Source organism: Lampetra planeri, chromosome 28, assembly GCF_965212315.1.
Source record: "Lampetra planeri chromosome 28, kcLamPlan1.2.h2, whole genome shotgun sequence".
Lineage (NCBI taxonomy): Eukaryota > Metazoa > Chordata > Hyperoartia > Petromyzontiformes > Petromyzontidae > Lampetra > Lampetra planeri.
Window position 1 is genome coordinate 10,278,391 of NC_136134.1, and position 19,212 is coordinate 10,297,602.

General features: G+C 53.0%; 1 protein-coding gene across 2 annotated transcripts; it reads right to left on the reverse strand.

The window, feature by feature from the left end:
• Nucleotides 1-1,178: 1,178 nt before the first annotated feature.
• LOC144728428 (tyrosine-protein phosphatase non-receptor type 11-like) lies at nucleotides 1,179-18,047 on the reverse strand. 2 transcript variants are annotated; one of them, XM_078607861.1, is made up of 15 exons: nucleotides 17,853-18,047; nucleotides 15,527-15,649; nucleotides 11,949-12,167; nucleotides 11,036-11,228; nucleotides 9,868-9,984; nucleotides 9,383-9,496; nucleotides 8,577-8,673; nucleotides 8,129-8,208; nucleotides 6,901-7,059; nucleotides 6,321-6,452; nucleotides 5,219-5,373; nucleotides 4,862-4,929; nucleotides 4,391-4,542; nucleotides 4,075-4,172; nucleotides 1,179-3,930 (listed from the first exon to the last, which is right to left on the reverse strand). In XM_078607861.1, the coding sequence occupies exons 1-15, from the start codon at nucleotides 17,864-17,866 to the stop codon at nucleotides 3,891-3,893; spliced, it is 1,761 nt and encodes a 586-aa protein (XP_078463987.1). In that variant the 5' UTR covers nucleotides 17,867-18,047; the 3' UTR covers nucleotides 1,179-3,890. The 2 variants fall into 2 exon arrangements, with proteins under 2 accessions (XP_078463987.1, XP_078463988.1); XM_078607862.1 differs by lacking the exons at nucleotides 1,179-3,930; nucleotides 4,075-4,172; nucleotides 4,391-4,542; nucleotides 4,862-4,929 and having other exon boundaries at nucleotides 5,215-5,373.
• Between the last annotated feature and the right edge of the window lie 1,165 nt (nucleotides 18,048-19,212).

The following is a 19,212-nucleotide window of genomic DNA, read 5'->3' on the forward strand; positions in this document are numbered from 1 at the left end:
TCCATAAACTCAGCACTGCCCATAGATTCAGCACTGCCCATAGACTCAACACTGCCCATAGACTCAACACTGCCCATTGACTCAACACTGCCCATAGACTCGGCACTGCCCATAGACTCAACACAGCCCATAGACTCAGCACTGCCCATAGACTCAACACTGCCCATAGACTCAACACTGCCCATAGACTCAGCACTGCCCATAGACTCAACACTGCCCATAGACTCAACACTGCCCATAGACTCAACACTGCCCATAGACTCAGCATTGCCCATAGACCCGGCACTGCCCATAGACTCAACACAGCCCATAGACTCAGCACTGCCCATAGACTCAACACTGCCCATAGACTCAACACTGCCCATAGACTCAACACTGCCCATAGACTCAGCACTGCCCATTGTCTCAGCACTGCCCATAGACTCAGCACTGCCCATAGACTCAACACTGCCCATAGACTCAACACTGCACCATAGACTTAGCACTGTCCATAGACTCAACACTGCCCATAGACTCAACCCTGCCCATAGACTCAGCGCTGTCCATAGACTCAACACTGCCCATAGACTCAACACTCCCCATAGACTCAGCATTGCCAAGAGACTCATCACTGCCCATAGACTCATCACTGTCCATAAACTCAGCACTGTCCATAGACTCAGCACTGCACCATAGACTCAGCACTGTCCATATACTCAGCACTGCCCATAGACTAAACATTGTCCCTGTACATTAACCTCATTCCATTCCTCTCTTAAAGCCTCACCTCTTCATCGCACATTATATTCCCTCCCCTCGCCCCTCCACGCCTTTCGTCCCTCCCCCACCCTTTGGTGACCCCTAAGCCCCCTCTATCGCTGTCATTCCTTCCTCGGTCCTTGAGTAAAGGCGCTCAATAAATGTAGATTAGATGGACGTTTTGTGATCATTTAGAGCTGTTTTAGTGATACGACTCTTCCGTGAAAATGTGGCGTTGGGAAAGTGCATTCATGCGATGATTCGTTGTGTTAAGTGGTTTAATGCAAATCAATGCATTGCAATTCATTTTTTTGCATTGATATAAGAATTCAATGGTATTGAGTGAGTTTATTATGAACCATTAGTACAGTAATGAAACGACGCAACACAATGTCTAAGTCGGCGGAGGGATTCGTGGAGACGAACGAGGCCACGGCGCGGCGGTTTTAAAACTTTATTAATTTATAAAATACATGTCTGGGAGTTGCATTTCGCTTTGCTTAGGCACGGGATGTAGCGCAGACCCCCTTCTCGTCTCCCGTCGCGTCGCAACCCCCCCTGCCCAGTCCCACCCCCCCCACCCAATCCCTTAACTGATGCCCAACAAATAACTTCACAGCCTGTGGGCAGCACTTCTAAACCGTTTTAGTTTTTTTTGCAATACAGCTTTCCAATGCGCGTTCGGGTAACTTGACGGTTGCGTTGTCGTTCGGCGCGGCGATGTCCGACGTTTAGCTCCACGTACCGAGAGGAGGAGGAGCAGCTTCGGGAACTTGGAACGAAGCAGCTCCCCCCGGGGCACGCGGTTGCGAAACGTCGGACGTCGAGCTCTCGAAACGACGACACGAGCGGCAAACAACCCGAGCCACAGCACATCCGCGACGATAAAAAAAAATCCTTCGCGGTTTATATATTTTTTGCAATTTAATATCCGCTTCGAAAAACTAACGTCGGTTACTCGTGTGTCGTGTGCGCACGTGACAATTCTGTACCATAGCTTCACGCAAGAGAGAGAGACGCTGCCGCCAAAGGTCGCCCCGGAGGTTGCGAGCACCTGGCGGGCGCAGGGGCTGCTGCAAGTCGAACACAGGTGAGACTTGCCCAGGCGTGGCGGCTCCCCTCTGGCTACTCCATTCCCCCCCCCAAAGCCTGTGTCGTCAGTGTTGGTTGATTGGTTGGTAGCCACATTGTTCGTATGTATGTTGAAGTTCTTTCGCACCGTACATAGCCAGCCGTGCTAATCGGAGGTGCCCGCAAGGAGAAGGAACTTAAGACACATTGGCCCTGACTGTAAGTGTGGTGTGTGTGTGTGGGGAGTAGTGGCACAGTGGATAGTGCACTGCGGTATGAGCCTGGCAGGCCCGAGTTTGAATTCCACTCATGGCCAAGACCTGTAATGATTATCTGAGCTGGTTCTGGGCATCCCCTATGTCGACTCGGCCTCAAATGCTGGCCACCCACCCCCTCTTGTGCTGTGCCAGTCTTCATAGGTGTTCGCTAACAGCGCTTGCCTCAACAGTCTGTTAAAAGGTTATACGGGGGGGGGGGGGGGGGTCTGTGTGTGTGAATGACAGTACTGTACTGTGTGTGTAACTCGGTTTTATGTGTATAATAGCCTGCGAGTGCATACTCGTGTGCTGCTGCCTATGATACTAACACTAAGCTTGGGCATTGGGCTATTTTTCAAGCTACTCACCTTCGGGTGTGAAATGTCCTCTGGCCCATATACTATTTAACATCTATTTTGACCATGTAGATGGCTGGGTCATGTACTTCACGTTGCCAAAGTAGCTTTTGTTTGGACCAGATCGGAGGTAAATGGGCATTTGACGAGGTGGACTGGTGGTACGTACGGGAGAATGGCACTTGTTGGACTTGCCAATGGCTGACACCAGCAGTGTTAAGATGGCCTCTGCTTTGAAGGCTATTGGGAAGCTAGGCAGTGGAGCGACGCTCACAACGAGCAGAGCTGCTAAAATTTAGCAGTTGGCACTATGGGGGGCGCACAGGTGGTGCATCTGTCATCTCAGTCAACCCATAGCACCTGGGGTCTGTCCTGAGACCTTCCAGCAGCTGAGCCTTCTCCACTTCTTGTGACCTCAAAGTGCACTCAGCCTGGCACAAGTGCTGTGGTGATGTCGCCGCCACTTAGTGGCGAATGGCAGCTGTTTTGTATTCGTGCGAGTACATGTGTGTGTGTGTGTCACGCCAATCCTGAGGTGGCTGGCTCTCTTTAAACCGTGTGGTTCCCGCCCGGACATGGCTGGCTCTCTTTAAAGCGTGTGTGGCTCCTGCGCTTTCTCTGCTGTGGCGGGTGCGAGAAGGCCTCCTCCTCCTCATGCGTGCACGCTCTCTACCATCACAGCTTGAACGATGCGAATGTGGGGCTCTGCACGACGCAGGGTCTCGACACAAAGAGCGTAAAATACAAAATAACACAAACGTCCGTTTAAAACGCCCGCGAAGGAATTCTAATACTTGCGGCTCCCCCTCACCAGAGCCCAGTGGTTGCGAGATGTCCTTATCACGTTTTAACGAGGCACGATTTCAACTGCCGAGAACCGCTTACGTACAACATATACGAGTTGAACATCATTGATTGCGACGGAGCATGATTGGATTACGGTGTCGTGAGCATTGAATGTTATTCAAATTGGCGAATCGCTGCATCGTTACATGCCGAGCTGCAGCCAATTTTACGGGCCTGGGGAGCATTTCCTCGCTCGCCCACTCACCATCTCACACCCACTTACCTACTCGCCTACACACTTGTGCCCCAACATCATTTTGTCACCCATCTATCCACTCGTTCATTGACCCAACAGCCCTACTTGCTCACCCACGTAGAAATGCAAAAACCCAAACAACAGCGAACAGGAGGTGGCTGCAGCTGATTTGCACCACCGCTAGGTTTGTGTACAGGTGAGGTGTGTTTGTGTGTGCGTGTGTGTGTGGTTCACCACTTTATCTTCTCGTCCAGTCGCCGGGAACTTCACGCGCTCTCCTCTGCGTGGATTCTATTGTCAACGGACCATGTTTCTCTGACCTTTAAACACTAAGTCTGCCGCTACCCGAGACGTGGTGGGAGCTCGCCGTCCCGACTCGACTTTTGGGCGTCGGGACCAGACTCCACCCCAGGATCCATCGTGGTGTCAACAGTCTGAGGGCCTTCGGAACAAGCCTTCCTGACACCTGCAGCAACACCCGGAGAGGCACAGGCAAGCGCATACACGACTGTGTTACCTCATTGCGCGTCACCACCCCCTCATCGCGAGTCACCTCCCCATCATGCATCACGTCACCGTTGCGTGTTACCCTGTAGCCTCCGCCACTCACTCGGTGTAGGTGTGCACGGGCGTGTGGGGCAGCGGGCTGAGCGGGTCGGCCGTCGTGTACTTGATGTTTGTGTACTCACGCCCCTTGATTTTACTCCACTGCGAAGCGGCACACGCAGACACACAAACACGCAGACACAACACGGTCAGCGGTCCGTTATTTAACCACCCACAACGCATGGCTTTGCTCGATAGGGAGAAACTTCGCAACCTTCGGTTGGTCGTAGCCAGAGATGCTCAGTAACAGCGGTCGTGTGGTGGTGATAGGCAGGTGCAGGTGGTGTGACGGTAGTGGTGCTGGTGGCTACTGCCCCCACCTGCTCCTCCAGCATGCGCTTCTGCAGCGTTTCGATGTAGTGTTGCACGGCGCGGTACACAAACTTGTACTGCGCCTCCGTCTGCACCATGCCCGAGCGCTGGCTCCGCACCATCTGGATCGTCTTGGGGATGTCGATCTCGCAGTCGAGGCCTCCAGGGCACACACAAAGACAAAGATCCCCCGTGTAGCCTTAAACAGGCTGTTGGAGCAAGTGTTGTAAGCGAGTAGCGCCTACGAATGCCGGCATGGTACATGCGGGGGGGTGGGGGGGGGGCAGTACCACGCACGGCCCCCCCCCTTGATGAGCTGACCCAGGGGAGGCCCAGGATCGGTTCAGATATGCGCCACCAATATTGGTTATGAGCGGAATTCGAACTCGGGTCGCCGGGTTCACCGTGCAGCGAGCCAACTGCTACACTACCGCTCCCCACGCACAGACCGCATGACCGTGGAAGGCATGTGATGCTACCTTTTTGCCTGATGATGCCCAGGAGGATGTCGATGACGATGACGGTTCCTGTTCGCCCAATGCCGGTGCTGCGGGGGGAGACAGAACCAGCAGCCCCCGCGTCACTCGCCCGCTCCACGCTGCCATCACCACAATCGGCTCCCCCAGCAGTAGCGGTTCAACCGCCGCGGACACAGAGGCACGTCTCCCACGATTATTGTTAAGTTTTTTGTGCAGTGTTTTTCCCCAATATCCTGACTGTGCCATCGCAATGCAGGGCGACCTTTCGTTCAACAGCCCACCCCACCTCTCCACTCGTTCTCCCCACGATTCCCCCTTTGCACCTCTCCCCTCCCCGCACGTCTCCCCCGCTGCTACCTGCAGTGCACGACGACGGGCCCGGCGAGGGGCAGCCCCTCCTGCCGCTTGTTGACCTCCTCGAGGAAGCCGAGCACCCCCCCGGGCTCCCCCGGCACGCCGTGGTCCGGCCACGCCAGGTACTGGTACTGCCACACGCGGCGCACGTCCTCTGGCTGTGCCCATTCACGGTAGGGGGGGGGGTGGTGGGCACGTGGATGACGGTTAGAGTTACATCATCCCTAAGAGGTCGAGTCCCATTAGCCGACCGACTTTCAAAGCAAACCCATTAATTCTTTAAGCGGTTTTGAAAGACTGTAAGCGGTCAAAGGAAAGCAATCAAGTGGAAACGGGGGCAGGACACGTCACGAGAACTGCTGACAAGAGATGAAATTAAATCCGGAGTGGAGTTTGGAAGCCACGGACTGGACATGAGCAACTGGGGGAGAATCAAGTTTCAAGTTGATTTTGGTCAACCAGCTGAGAACACAAGAGACCAGGATAGCCTCATTTGCTAGAGTGCCCGGGGCATTAGTCTGCCCCGGGCAGGGGGTAATAATGTTTGCTGCTTTGCGCGTAATCCCAGTTGAGTAGTTGGAAGTGTAATTTCCTTATTCAGCAAATTCGGAAGCCGAAGCCAACACTCGACAGCCTGCTCTTGCCAAACGACATCAGGGGATCTTTAACGTCCATCATGGAGCGCAGCAGACGGCGTAGACTATTATTACACCTACAATAATAGTCAGGGCGGACGTTGGATTTGAAACACAAACAACCAGCTGTGAAACACTTTGGCTGGGCCATGTGACACACACCCCCCCCCCACCCCCCCAAGTAAAATAGCTTTTGTCCAGCAGTGAAAGGTTACAGACTGACAATAACACCACCGTGTCTCTGTTCCCTCCCCAGAAACCATGGATGGATTCATTGCACAGGGTTTGCCAAAATGAAAAAATTTCGGGAGTCTATCTTATCACTTAAATCAGAGCTGCTGCTGGCGGGCACACCACGACAGTGGGAAGTCTCGGCCGTGATGGCACAGCGAGCTCTAAACGAACGCCTGCTGATGTGCGGAGGAAAGCGACAACAACAAGCGTTGCGCGTAGCGGGCAGGAGACCTTACCGCGTCGGCGCGATACAGGTCCAGCTCCCGCACCACGTAGTCGTAGGCCTGGATCTCGTCCACAGAGCGCACGCACAGGCCCCCAAACTCCTGCGCGCCGCCCTTGTCTGGCCAGTAGTGCGCACACTTGTTCTGCAGTGGCGGGGGAGGGGGGATGACAAGGGTTTGGGTTAACGGTCGATGCAATCGATTGCGGCATCACTTCAGGAGCATCCATTCGGGATTCTCGGTGTTAATAGAGAATGGCCCCTGAAGTGGATAATCTTAGAGCTACCTTCCGATATCCCTTCTAGTGACCTCTACTCAAAACACTGTAGGAGGTAGCGCTTTCCCAATCTGTTGTATGACTGTCAAAAGTGATATTTAAATTCTCTGAGCTGGAATTTGGCCATATTAAGCACAGCACCAAATTGAACACGATCTTCTTTTTGTGTGCAGGTTCTGATTGAGAACCCATACAAAACCTCTGAAACCTGGACTCCAACCCAGGACTCTGGGCTGCCGGGCCACCTCCAAGGCTCGTGAAAACTTCTAGAGCAGCGAGGGGGTGGGCGGTGGTAAGGGTGGGGGGGTGCCTCACCTTGCCTCTCTCCATCTCCTTGGTCACCATGACGACGATGCGGGAGTCCTCCTGCAGGACCATGCTCCACAGGTCAGCCACGGTGCTCTGCAGGCAGCCCTGCGTGGCGATGTAACGGCGCGGGGCGGTGCTCGGCCCGCGACCGTCAGAAATGTCCGCCTGGGGCAGACGGCAGCGGCGAAGAGAGCGATTTGAACAATTGCCTTCTTGAGCGAACATCGTGGGAAATGTAATTAGAAGGAAGGCCATGATTGCCAACGTCGTCTTTGAGAAAAGACGACGCATAAAGTACCGTATGTACGTATGTTGAACTTGTTTCGCACCGTTTGTTTAGCCGATCGCGCTATTCGGAGGCGTGGGGGAAGGACAAACTATACAAAAATGCTAAAGAAATTAGTTTTCAATCTAGATTTAAAAGTGCATAGCTCCAATGGCTTCCTAATTTCGGGGGAAGACAAGTTAAAAGTGCAAAGCTCCAGTGGTGCTATGCACACGTGTATCTGGGTGATGTTTTAATTTTGCCTTTCAACTAAGGAGGCCTGCACAAATGTAAATGTACGCAGCGATGATTTGTTAATGCTCTCGTCCGTTTCTCTGAAGGCCCGGTTCACATTGCCATTAACCCTGTTGTAGCAAGCACCCCTCCCCTGACGTATGGGCCAACTTTCTACCGGGGGTCCCCGTAAGGGTGTCGTTTAATAACGAGGTAACACCTTCATCGCCTCTTGTTGTTGCCTTCCAAAGCAAAATGTATTGTCACAATAAAGGCTCCCACTGTAATATCGCCTCCCGCTGCATTACAGAGGACGTCCAGAATAAACACCTCCTTAGAGACCCAAACATTGCACCTCCTCCTTGCTTTGGCATTCCTCCTCAAAAGATATTGGTGTCACCATCAACCGCATCAGAACATGAACAGGCTGATGCGCACAGCTCCTTCATGATTGTAAAATTCAAGGCAAGCCACGGTACTACGGTACTGCGATTGTGGCCTTGCTATGGCCCATTTAATAAGACCACTTGTCCTGCACTCCAACAGAGGAATCGCTAAACGACGCCAATTCTCTCCTGATCCCCCGTCGCCGTGGCCAGCGGACTTTGACATTGCCAACGATCTCCTGAGCATAGTGCTGCCATACGCAAGAACAGAATATCGCCCCATTGTAAAGACCACCGCCCGTCAGATCAACGCGTTCACTATTGGGGTCGGAGGTCATGAGGGACTCACCACAATGAAGTTGGCGTTGATGTAGTCGGAGCCCGGCACGGAGAGGTCCACCTCCCGCAGGATCACCCGCGTGTGGTCAACTGCGCACGCACACAAGACAAAGACAAATGTCTCCCATAGCCTTAACAGACTGTTGGGGCAAGTGCTGTTAGCAGGCACCAATAAAGGCTAGCATGGCACACACGAAGGTGCTGTGGCTAGAACCACGCCCGGCCGCAATTGTCTCCCCACTCCAGGTACTTATTTTAGGCTGAGGCGACCTACGGAAATCCCAGGACCGGTTCAGATAATTACCATTGGTGTTGGCCGTGAGCGGGAATCGAACTCGGGTTCCCGGCGTTCGTAGCGAAGCACGCTAACTGCTACACTCCTGCTCCCCTATACACTCGCACACGCGTGTACACTCGCACACACTCGCACACACTCGCACACACTGATGTGCACTCACAGGGCAGGATGTTGCGGTAGCGGTTCTTGGCCTTGTTCTCTGGGCGCTGTCCCTCCTTGCGGCTGTACAACAGCTTGCACTCCTGCTGCTGCAGCGTCTGGAGGTCACCATCACATGGGGGTTACTTGATACAGTACCACAGATATTGCTGCGCTGTTGCAGCAGACCACAACACCCCCGATTTATTATGCGTAGCTCAAACCTGCTTAGTTTCCGGGATGTGAGAAGATTGGGGTGCACTCCTGGAGATTCGGTGAAAGGCAACCGATTTCATTATATTTTTACAGATTAAATGATTGCGCGTGCTTGTGCACATAATGGGAAGTGTTTAGTGTAGCGGTTAGCGCGCTGCACTACGTACCCGGCGACCCGAGGTCGATTCCCGCTCACGACCACCCGCACCTCCAATTAGCACGGTTGGTGACGTACAGTGCGAAATAAGTTCAACATACAACACGAGTAACGATTATCTGGATATCCCCTAGGTCGACTCGGCCTAGGGGATGTGTAAAACATTGGTACTGTGAGACAAAGGTCCCCTGGGCTTGGTGCTGGCCACCCACCCCTTTGTGTACCGTGCCATCCCTAATAGGTACTGCTTGCTAACAGCACTTGCCCCAGCAGTCTGTTAAGGTTACGCGTGGGGATCATTGCGCGCGCACAAGCTGCTTCGCCAGGACATCGTTGGATCAACCTGGAACGGCCAGATCTAGACAGAACCTCCTCCACATCCGGCATGGAGTGACAGGCAGGGTCTTAGGTGTACACGCTTGTGGGCCGGCAAGGATGGCGCTAGCGGCACTCACCTCGAACTCCTCCCAGAAGCCCTGCTTCTGCTTGTCGGCGTCGGCGGGCGTCTTGCTGAGCTCGCGCACGCGGTGGTCAATGCTGGCCGCGTTGATGCGCGTCGCGTACAGCGGCTGTGCGGGGAAGCGCCGCCACACGCACACGTGGGCACACAACGTACCCAAGCACACGCACATACCCACGCACAATGCCGTCATCGCAAGCGTGACCCAGTAATCTCAAAAGCTATTGAAACTAATTGTGTAAGTAACCCATTACTACCAATTACAGGTTCGATTCATCGGATAAGGAAATTTGCTCAAAATCTGCATTGGCAAATTCACTAGAACCTGACCAATTGACGACAAACATAGCAATGATGATACAGTTTAGACGAGTGACACATTTGATAGATTGTGACAGCTGTAGACACGATTCTTGAAATGTGAGCTCGCGAGAGACAGCGAGAGACAGGTCACCCGGCCGGGGTGGACGATCTTCCGACCTGCTTGAGGTGGATGACGGTGCCAGACGTCTCCACCACGGGGTTCTTGCGGAAGTGCTCCACGAGGTCGGCGAGCGACTCAAACTTCTCCTCCACACCGACGTCGTATTTTCCCTCCTGGTGGACGTCACAAGGGTCACGGGCAGCCCCCACCTCCGGTCAACCGCTCGACCAACAGCATAACCCCTCTCACCACACACTGCGCCGCTCCCTCGCCACGTTGCCTCTCCCCGCACGCTCCCCCCTATCCCTGTACGCTCCCACCCTCCGCCCACCTGTCACCCAGCCGGCACGCCTTGCCATCGGTAACATACGGGGGGACTCGCCATGGGCAATGCCTCCAGTTTTTACATCGCAACAGATTTTCACTGCGTCGTTATAAGACGCAAGGTATGCGGCTGCCGCGCCGCGGTGTGAGGGGTGGCAGCACGCCGCAATTGGATTCCCAAGTATGCCGATTCCACCTCCCCGCACGGCAGTTTAAGCAATGGGCACGTTGCTTAAAAGTTTCATGGAGGATGTCTCACTGCCGTCTGCGAATACCAGAGCAACAGATATTGCACAAATGTCACGTCGCGTGCAACACATGCGTATTGGGACCAGACAAAGAGAGATGGGGGGGGGGGATTGCAAGCCGTTCATCGCCCATCATTGCGATCGATCTATGGAGTACAAATGTGGACAGGGCCACGGTGCCGAGACGACGCCAAAGCCAGTAATCCTATGGAGGAGCCATCGGTGGCGAACGCCCGTGACCCAACGCTTTGGTATGCAAGGGTTGGTGGATCACACTTGCTGATTTTTGCGAAGCTTCCCTGGATTTAAGAAACATTTTCAAACGATGCCTTCGCTCTTACGTGCGTCCCACCTTGGGACTCCCAAATTATTTAAAAACTTAACTCGATCAAAAAGTTAACTCGTCTTAGTTGGTCTCTCACTATCATGATCACAGTATTACGCTTGTTTACCCAAGAAAACCTCACCGAGTCTCAGGACTCTTTAAGCCACTTCGATGAGCTATCATTTGTTGCCAGGTCGCTTCTGAAAAAGAGGCTATATAGCTCAGTGGGCCTTACCTGCTAAAACAAATACATTTGGTGGTGCGCGTGTGTAACTGCATGCGTGTGACTGTGCGCGTGCGCCGTGCGCATGCACGCTCGTGACTCACCAGGCAGCGGATCATCATGTGCGTCACCTTGGGCTTCACCTCGTTGTTCTCCACGCGCTCCTCGCCCGTGCGCACCGACAGCACGAAGTCGCCCGGCTTGCTCTGGCTCTCGCGCACCAGGAAGCTGCCGCCCTTGCCCTTCTCGGCGAGCAGCCGCTCAGCGTCCTTGCCCGAGATGTGGCCGTGGAACCACCTGCCGACCGCGGCACGCACAAGCGGCACGACACGCCCGAACGCTCATAACTCGGTACACGGCGAACCATGTGCCATGTTTGTCCCAGCGGCGTTTATCTCACCTGCCGAGTTGAATTAACGGACACTGACCAACATTAAAGAAACCACGGTGGCACAGATGCTATTGCTGGGGGATTCATTTCACACTTAATTATTTCCGTGCCGCTGTTTCGACTGGAATAGTTGACACTTGATTAGTACTGTATAGTAGTAGCTACAGCCAAAGCGAGAGGTTTACTGATGTGTCGCGTGCATGAAATATTTTCCAGGTTACTCATCTGAAAAGACCTGGCTAAAGGCCCTGATTGAAGCCCCCCAGGCAATTGGCTTCTGCTCATTCCTGAAATGTACCCACGAATATAGGGTCTGCTGCCTTGCTTGTTCCTTCACTCATTCCTATCCCGGGGCCATGTCAACATCCACTCCACATTCCTTCGCATCCTGGCTCACCACTTGGGAACCCACGTCTTATCACACCCCAGTGCCGACATCTTAATAATAATCATCATTGGATTCACATAAAATCACTCCGTGTGGCGTCAGGCGACCTGGCGATGGACCGTAAGGATCTCTAGGCCCTGCTGGGCATGCAATATTGATGTTTGCGATATTGATATTTGCGATATTTTGTGCAAACACTTCTTTAAAATGACACTAAATTACGACCAAATAAACCGACCTCTTGACGCCGTGACCCCCGCAGCGCTCGTTGGCCAGGTCGGAGCAGTTGAGGGGGTAGCGCAGCTCGATGACGTCGCCGTCGCGCTCCCGCAGCTGGCCCTGGTTCTCCGTGTAGAACTGCACGAGCTCAGCGAGCGTCGCGAACTTCTCGCCCCCGTACAGGTCGTAGTAGTCGCCCGTGTTCTGGATCTTGATGTGCCGCACCTCGTCCCTCTGCCTGCGCACGCCACGCGATTACAGGAAACGTCAACGCGCCACGCCGGTGGGGGCGGCGGCCGACGGTTTATACCGCCGGGGAAAACCGGTGAAGTGCTGCTCAGGATGAATCACCAACTTGGTGACAGAATCGATAAGTTGGCAACGCTGTGTCCCGCTCCTCGGCTCCCTCCTGCATCCCAACACTGCCCCAACCCACTCCATATCTCATAACATCATTCCACTATAAAACACATTGACTTAAAGCTTTCGTGACTGCAGGAATTCATAATCTTGGGTCTTTCGGTAAAGTCACGTAGATAGGTAAGACCCAAGAATACTATAAAACACAATTTTTGTTCCTGGGTAATAAGTGTTATTTCATAATTGCTTATGCCTAAAAAGTACAGATAATGGCTATAATCCCCACAAACTTGGCTTTTGTGACCAGGACAGTGATATTTTCAAATTTACCTATTTTCAATGAAAAAATGGGCGAATTTTTGTCTTTTCGTTCACATAAAGTCAGACAAAAAACCATATTAGTCAAAATTAACATGTATTTATACTAAAGTCATATAAAAATGACTACAAAAGATTTAGAAGTGAGTAGTTTTTCGAGATTTACGATTTTACTGTAAATCACGTTCACAAATCAGCCCCCAAATGTAGTTTCCCATCATGTTCTCGTTATACTGTCCTTGGTAGCGGCGTTCAAAGTCCAGTATATCCTGGTGAAAGCGCTCGCCTTGCTCCTCCGAGTACGCTCCCATGTTCTTGAAATTATCAAGATGAGCATCAAGGATATGGACTTTGAGGGACATCCTACAGACCATTCTTTCGTAGTTCTTCACCAGTCTCAACCAGATCCACATAGTTTTCAACCTTGTGATTGCCCAGGAAGCCACGAACCACTGCGACAAAGCTGTCCCAAGCCGCTTTCTCCTTACTAGTGAGCTTCTTGGGGAATTCATTGCACTCCAGGATCTTCTTTATCTGTGGTCTGACGAAGACACCGGCTTTGACCTTTGCCTCAGACAGCTTAGGGAAGAAGTCTTGAAGGTACTTGAAGGCTGCCGACTCCTTATCTACAGCTGACAGATTGTTTCATAAGGCCCAATTTGATGTGCAGTCGTGGCATCAGCACCTTTCGGAGGTCCACCAGTGGCTCCTACTTGACGTTGTTTCTCCCCACAGATAACTTGGTCCTTTGTGGCTAGTCCCGCCTGTGGTAGTGTGCCTTGGTGTCCCTGCTGTCCCAAAGGCAAAGATAGGGAAACTTAGTAAAACTGCCTTGGAGACCCATCATTTTGAAGTTTCCGATGACCTCCCAGCCGTACTCATCATACTTCAAGGCGTTCAGCAAGGTCTTGATGCTGTTGTAATCCTCTTTGAGGTGCACCGAGTGAGCCAGGAGAAGAGACGGGCACTTGTGACCATTATGGAGCAGCACGGCTTTGAGGCTCCTGGATGAGCTGTCAATGAAGAGGCACCACTCATTCTGGTTACAGACGATTCCGATTTCCTCGAACAGACTGGTCACATTGCGGCAGAAGCAGAGCCCATCTTGACGGGTGAAGAAGCTGCAAAAAGGTTGGCGACGCTTCCTCTGATCTGCGACTTGCACACTTTCATCCAACAAGTTCCACTGCTTGAGCCTAGACGTCAAAAGCTTGGCATTGGACTTGGTGAGACCAAGATCTCTGAACAAGTCGTTGAGGTCTTATTGGTTGGGGTAGTATGGGTTTCTCTCCTCAGCTCCACCTCTGAAATTGTCTTCTGGATCGACAACATCTTCCTCGTTCTCTGACTTGCTGCTCTCTTCTAAAGCCGGCTGCTCCCTCTCCAGAGGAGTGGGTATGGGGAGCTCATGGCAGTGTGGCACCGAGGCGATGGATGAAGGAAGGTCCGGAAACGTGATAGCTGGTGCATTCTTGCCAGTCTGAAGTTTGGAAGGGTCCACCATGCAGAAGTAGCAGTTGCTTCAGTGGTCAGTGGGTTACCACCGCCAAATTCTTGGGATAGAGAACTTCATGGCTCTCTTTTCCCCTCTGTACCATCCTACAAAAATACATTTACTTCACCCTTGACTAATGTGTAAGAGATTCTCGCAACATTTTTCATATATGATATATTTTTTCAATAACATTTAAAATTGTAAAATATTTTTTAATTAGAAACTTTGACTTTTACATTTTTTTACTCATTTTTTTACATAAAATTCCGAGCAACAATTGTCCATCTTACCTGCCACAGTTTTTTTTGCATTGCTCGCAGGTGAAATGAGGTGCCCAGGGTTTGTCTTGATCCCCGACAGGCATGCCGAAATATGCCTTGTAGGCCTCACACATCTTAGCAGATGCTTCCAGAGTACTTTTTCGCTCTTGTCTTGATAAATTGGCCGCAGACATAGCAAAATGCATCTGCCGGATGCTTGCATCCTCTTGATTCCATCTCAGAAAAATGCAGATATATATCTACTTTTGCAGCTGGAACTAAACTGATCTGGTGGGCTTAAGGCCCCTGTATTTATACTACTATTTATATTACTAGAATGTTCTAGAAGTTACTCCAAGTTTACCCAGCACTGAATCTATCTGGAATGTTCTGGAAAATAGGTAAATTTCTAAATAGCACTGTCCTGGTCACAAAAGCAAAGTTTGTGGGGAATAATAGCCATTTTCTGTACTTTTGATGCATAAGCAATTCGGAAATAACACTTAACTATCCAGGAACAAAACAAAAAAATTGTGACAGTGTTATCAGCCATGATCAATCCACTGAGTTACAGGCCTACGATGCAACAATCCACCGAGCAACGGCTTTGCTCACTGTAGCCAATCATCCAGCCAAGAGGATCCGGCCTTGACGCTGGCCTTCAACAGCTCCTGGCCTTGGTCTCACCTTGGCCTTGTGGCCTTCGGCCTTGACCTGGGTTTTGGACTTGTAGGTTCTGTGGCCTTGAATCCAAGACTGGTCTCAACATCATCATCACTTCATATATAGACTGCATCTCCCATGCATTACATCTCGAGACAACTTGCAGGTCACCCCCCAGTGGCAGCTGTGAGGCCGAAGGTGAAACCAGCACCTGCCCAAAAGTGGGCATTAGTCTGCCAATAGGTAGAGAAATTTGACAAATTCGGACCGTGATGACGGCACGTGGCCTGCTCTTTCAATATCATCAAAGGATGTGTACCTTTGATCAATAAAGCAACAGTATTAACTGGGGCTGCCGCTAGACTTGAACCGCGAACCCCTCATGCAACGAACAACAAAACGTGCTCCTGCTTGGAACGTGTCACTGTTCCCGAACTGAGGTCACGTCTCTACGTCCACACAGCGGGTGGACGGGACGCAAAGGTCAGTTGAGCCTCTCACCGCACGGACAAGGTGAAGTCGCCCGGGTTGCTGGAGCTGGGCCGCACCAGGAAGGAGCCGCACACTCCCCGCGTCATCAGCAGCTGCTCGGCCTGCAGCCCCGTGATGTGCGGGTGGAACCATCTGTAAGGGCGGGCGGTGGCGCAGGTGAGGATACAGATGTGGGTGAGGGAGTGGTGAGATTATACTGGTAGGAACGAAGTGGACCAGACCACCAATAGATTATATCGTCCGTCCGTCCGTCCGTGTATCAACATCGCCCCATACTGCAAACACTTGGCAGGACCCTACAAAAACCTTTTGACTCAGTGGGGCTTTCCTGGCTTAACAAGTGTAATAATACATTATGTTTATATTCTTTGGTTATTCGTTCCTACCAGCCCACCCCGCAGGGTCCTGTTATAATCAAAAGGTAAGGGTGAGGATACAGCTAAGCAGACATGGTAAGCCTGGATGTGAGACCACCGGGGTTTTGCCAGGTGTTGTAGGTGTGGGGCTGCGAGGTGTGGCCAGGAGATGCGAATGATGAGCGGTCACCCCCCACCCCCTCGTCGACACCGATGGAATTCGTGGCCAAACGCGCGGATTGTAGCAGGAGGCATCTGTGTAGGGATTGAGTGTTACCTCCTTTGTACACGTGGATTTTTCTCTGGGTACTCCCATACTCCCACACTTAAAAACAATTGTTAATGGAGTTGGCCTTCTCACTCGTCTGTGGTTTCCGGCGCCGTGGATCGTTCTCTCTCTGAACGTAAACTGCACGTGTTACAAATAATAGATTACGAGAATAGCACCATAACCACCACCACCACTTCGGCCTCCATCATAGTGACCTCTATTGGCCAGTCGCAGCCCTGAAATCAGGTCAAGGTCAGAATGTGATGCGAGATCTGGTGAAATCAGGTGAGAGTGGAAAGATGTGAGATCAGTTCGTTCAAGGCCATGTCGGATGAGGTGAGGTCAGCTGACCCTCTAAGCTGCGGTCAACATGCATTGCGAAGATTTCGCCTCAAGCGTACTCCACTTTTGTCACTGAAAATGACTCACCCGCACTGACCAGCGTGGTGAAGTATGGTCAAACAATCTCCACGACCGACACGGAGCGGGATCGACCTTCATCCAGCGGTGGCATGCGTTACCGTGCAACTGAAAGGGAAATAACCCCCTAATCCACGTGACGGTCCCTTGATTAAATAACACTGTAACACGATTTTTGTTCCTGGGTATTAAAGTGTTATTTTCTAATTGCTTATGCCTCAAAAGTATAGAAAATGGATATTATTCCCCACGAACTTTTATTTTGTGACCAGGACTTTATGTGAAGGAATTACACAAATGCACACGTTTTCTCATTGAAATAGGTAACATTTATAAATATCACTGTCCTGGTCACAAAAGCAAAGTTTGTGGGCAATAATAGGCATTTTCTGTACTTTTCTGGCATAAGCCATTAGGAAATAACACTACCCAGGGACAAAAAAATGTTTTAGTTAGTGTAATAAATTATGTTAAACAAACGTGTATCCCTTGTGTTCATCCAATGCTTGAGGGGGGGGGGGGGGGTATATAACCATACTTCACCACGCCGGTCAGCCGCGAGTTTAACAAAGGTGATGGGGAGGAAGGGGACCATACACGTGGGAGCATACAGTACAACAATTGACTGTTCCGACAGTGCCCTCTGCTGAACAGGTAGCCCCCCCTAACATCCCAACAAACAGCTGCTCCCTATGACGAGATCGGACCAGAATCTGGCGAATTCCGATCTGGGTTTACCGAGGGCACAAGCCCCCTGGGTTTGGGCCCCTTGTATGGCCCCGAGGGATAAAGGGGATTAAGGGGGACCCGTGGGTAGAGGGATGAGTGGGGGGACCTGGACCCCAGGGATAGATGGGATAGCAGAGGAGGTCGACGAGGGATAAGAGGGGGGCCCAAGATTCAAATCACCGAGGGGGTTCGGCGCTGGACCCATCGAGTCGTGAGAGATCAGCCAAGGGACCGGTTGTCGCAGGGATGTCGGCCCCATCGGGCTAAAGGGATGAAAGGGAAGAGGCAACCCCCGTGGTGGGTCCCGTTGGGTGCAGGGATCGGAGGCCCTGGCGACGATCGAGAGAGATGAAGACGGAGTAGGGCGGAGGGTACGGGATTGAGAGATTGGGAGATTAGACACGAGGGGGGCCAGGATGAGAGGGATAGAGATAAGGGCCCCCCCCCCGCCCGCGTTGGAGGGTTGGATGGATGAGGAGGAGCCCCCCCTCGTGTTGTAGGGCCGAGGGGAGGGAGGCTCCGGGACGAGGAGGCCCCGTAGCGGGCCACTGCAGCTCACCTTTGGGAGGTCATTGCTGGACTCGCTGAGGGCCCAGACCGAGGGCGGCCCGGGGCAGGGGAGGCCGCGGGGCCCCGAGGGGGGGGGAGGGGTAGGGGGCAGGGCTAGGGGGGCCAGGGGAGGCCACGGGGCAGGGCCCGGGGCCCGTGGTCCGGCACTGCGGGTCGGGGCCCGGGGACGCGCGGAGCCTGCGATGGGACTCGGCGCTTCCGGAGGCGGAGCCGGCTCCGTGCTGCCCCCTAGCGGCACGGGGAGGGGCGTGGGAGGGGCGTGGGAGGGGTGGGGGTGGGGGGGAGGGGTGGTGCTGAAGGGCATGGGAGGGGTGGGGGGAGGGGGCATTGGTGAGGGGCATGGGAGGGGTGGTGGTGGTGGGTGGAGGGGGGGCATTGGTGAGGGGCATGGGAGGGGTGGGGGGCATTGGTGAGGGGCATGGGAGGAGTGGTGGGAGGGGGGCATTGGTGAGGGGCATGGGAGGGGTGGTGGTGGGGGGAGGGGGGCATTGGTGAGGGGCATGGGAGGGGTGGTGGTGGGGGGAGGGGGGCATTGGTGAGGAGCATGGGAGGGGTGGTGGTGGGGGGAGGTGTGTGGTGGTGGTGGGGGAGGGGGTGGTGGTGGGGGGAAGGGGGCATTGGTGAGGGGCATGGGTGGGGTGGGGCATTGGTGAGGGGCATGGGAGGGGTGGTGGTGGGGGGAGGGGGGCATTGGTGAGGGGCATGGGCCATGGGACATGTTACTGGTCACGGGGCATGGCGCGCATGGGTAGGTCACTGATGGGCATGAATGTGGCATGGCGCATAGGCGGGGCACGGAGTATATTCAATACATCAACAGGCTACAGGGCATGCACGGGGCATGGCCTGTTGCCAGGATATGGAGTATCGACAGGGCACGGATTGCCCATGGGGAATGGACATGGTCGAGAAAAGGGGCACGGGGCATGGTGGTTAGCACACGGACAGGGGGCGTAGGACATGCATGAGGCACAGTCAGTACACGTGGTCTGGGGGCATGGGGAATGGTCGGTACCAGGGGGCATGAGGCGCGGGGCAGGTTGGATGGTGGATATGGTCAGAGCGTGGGGATGACGGCAGTGGGCATGGTCAGGACCAGACGGCATCGTGTTTGAACCACCGTAAGCGTGGGGTGCAAGTTTCATTGGTGGCCAAGAGATGGCAGCACAGAAATTGATTGTTGAATAAATAAATAAATGGGCAGAGGTTTGAGTTATCACCTGGCTCACATAGAGAACACGTGGATTGTGTCTGGGCTTTCCGGTTTCCCTCCTACAAAAACTAAATGTGTATATTATTTTCCACGAAGTATAGCATTCCAACCCCCTACCAGTTAATCAGGTAGATAT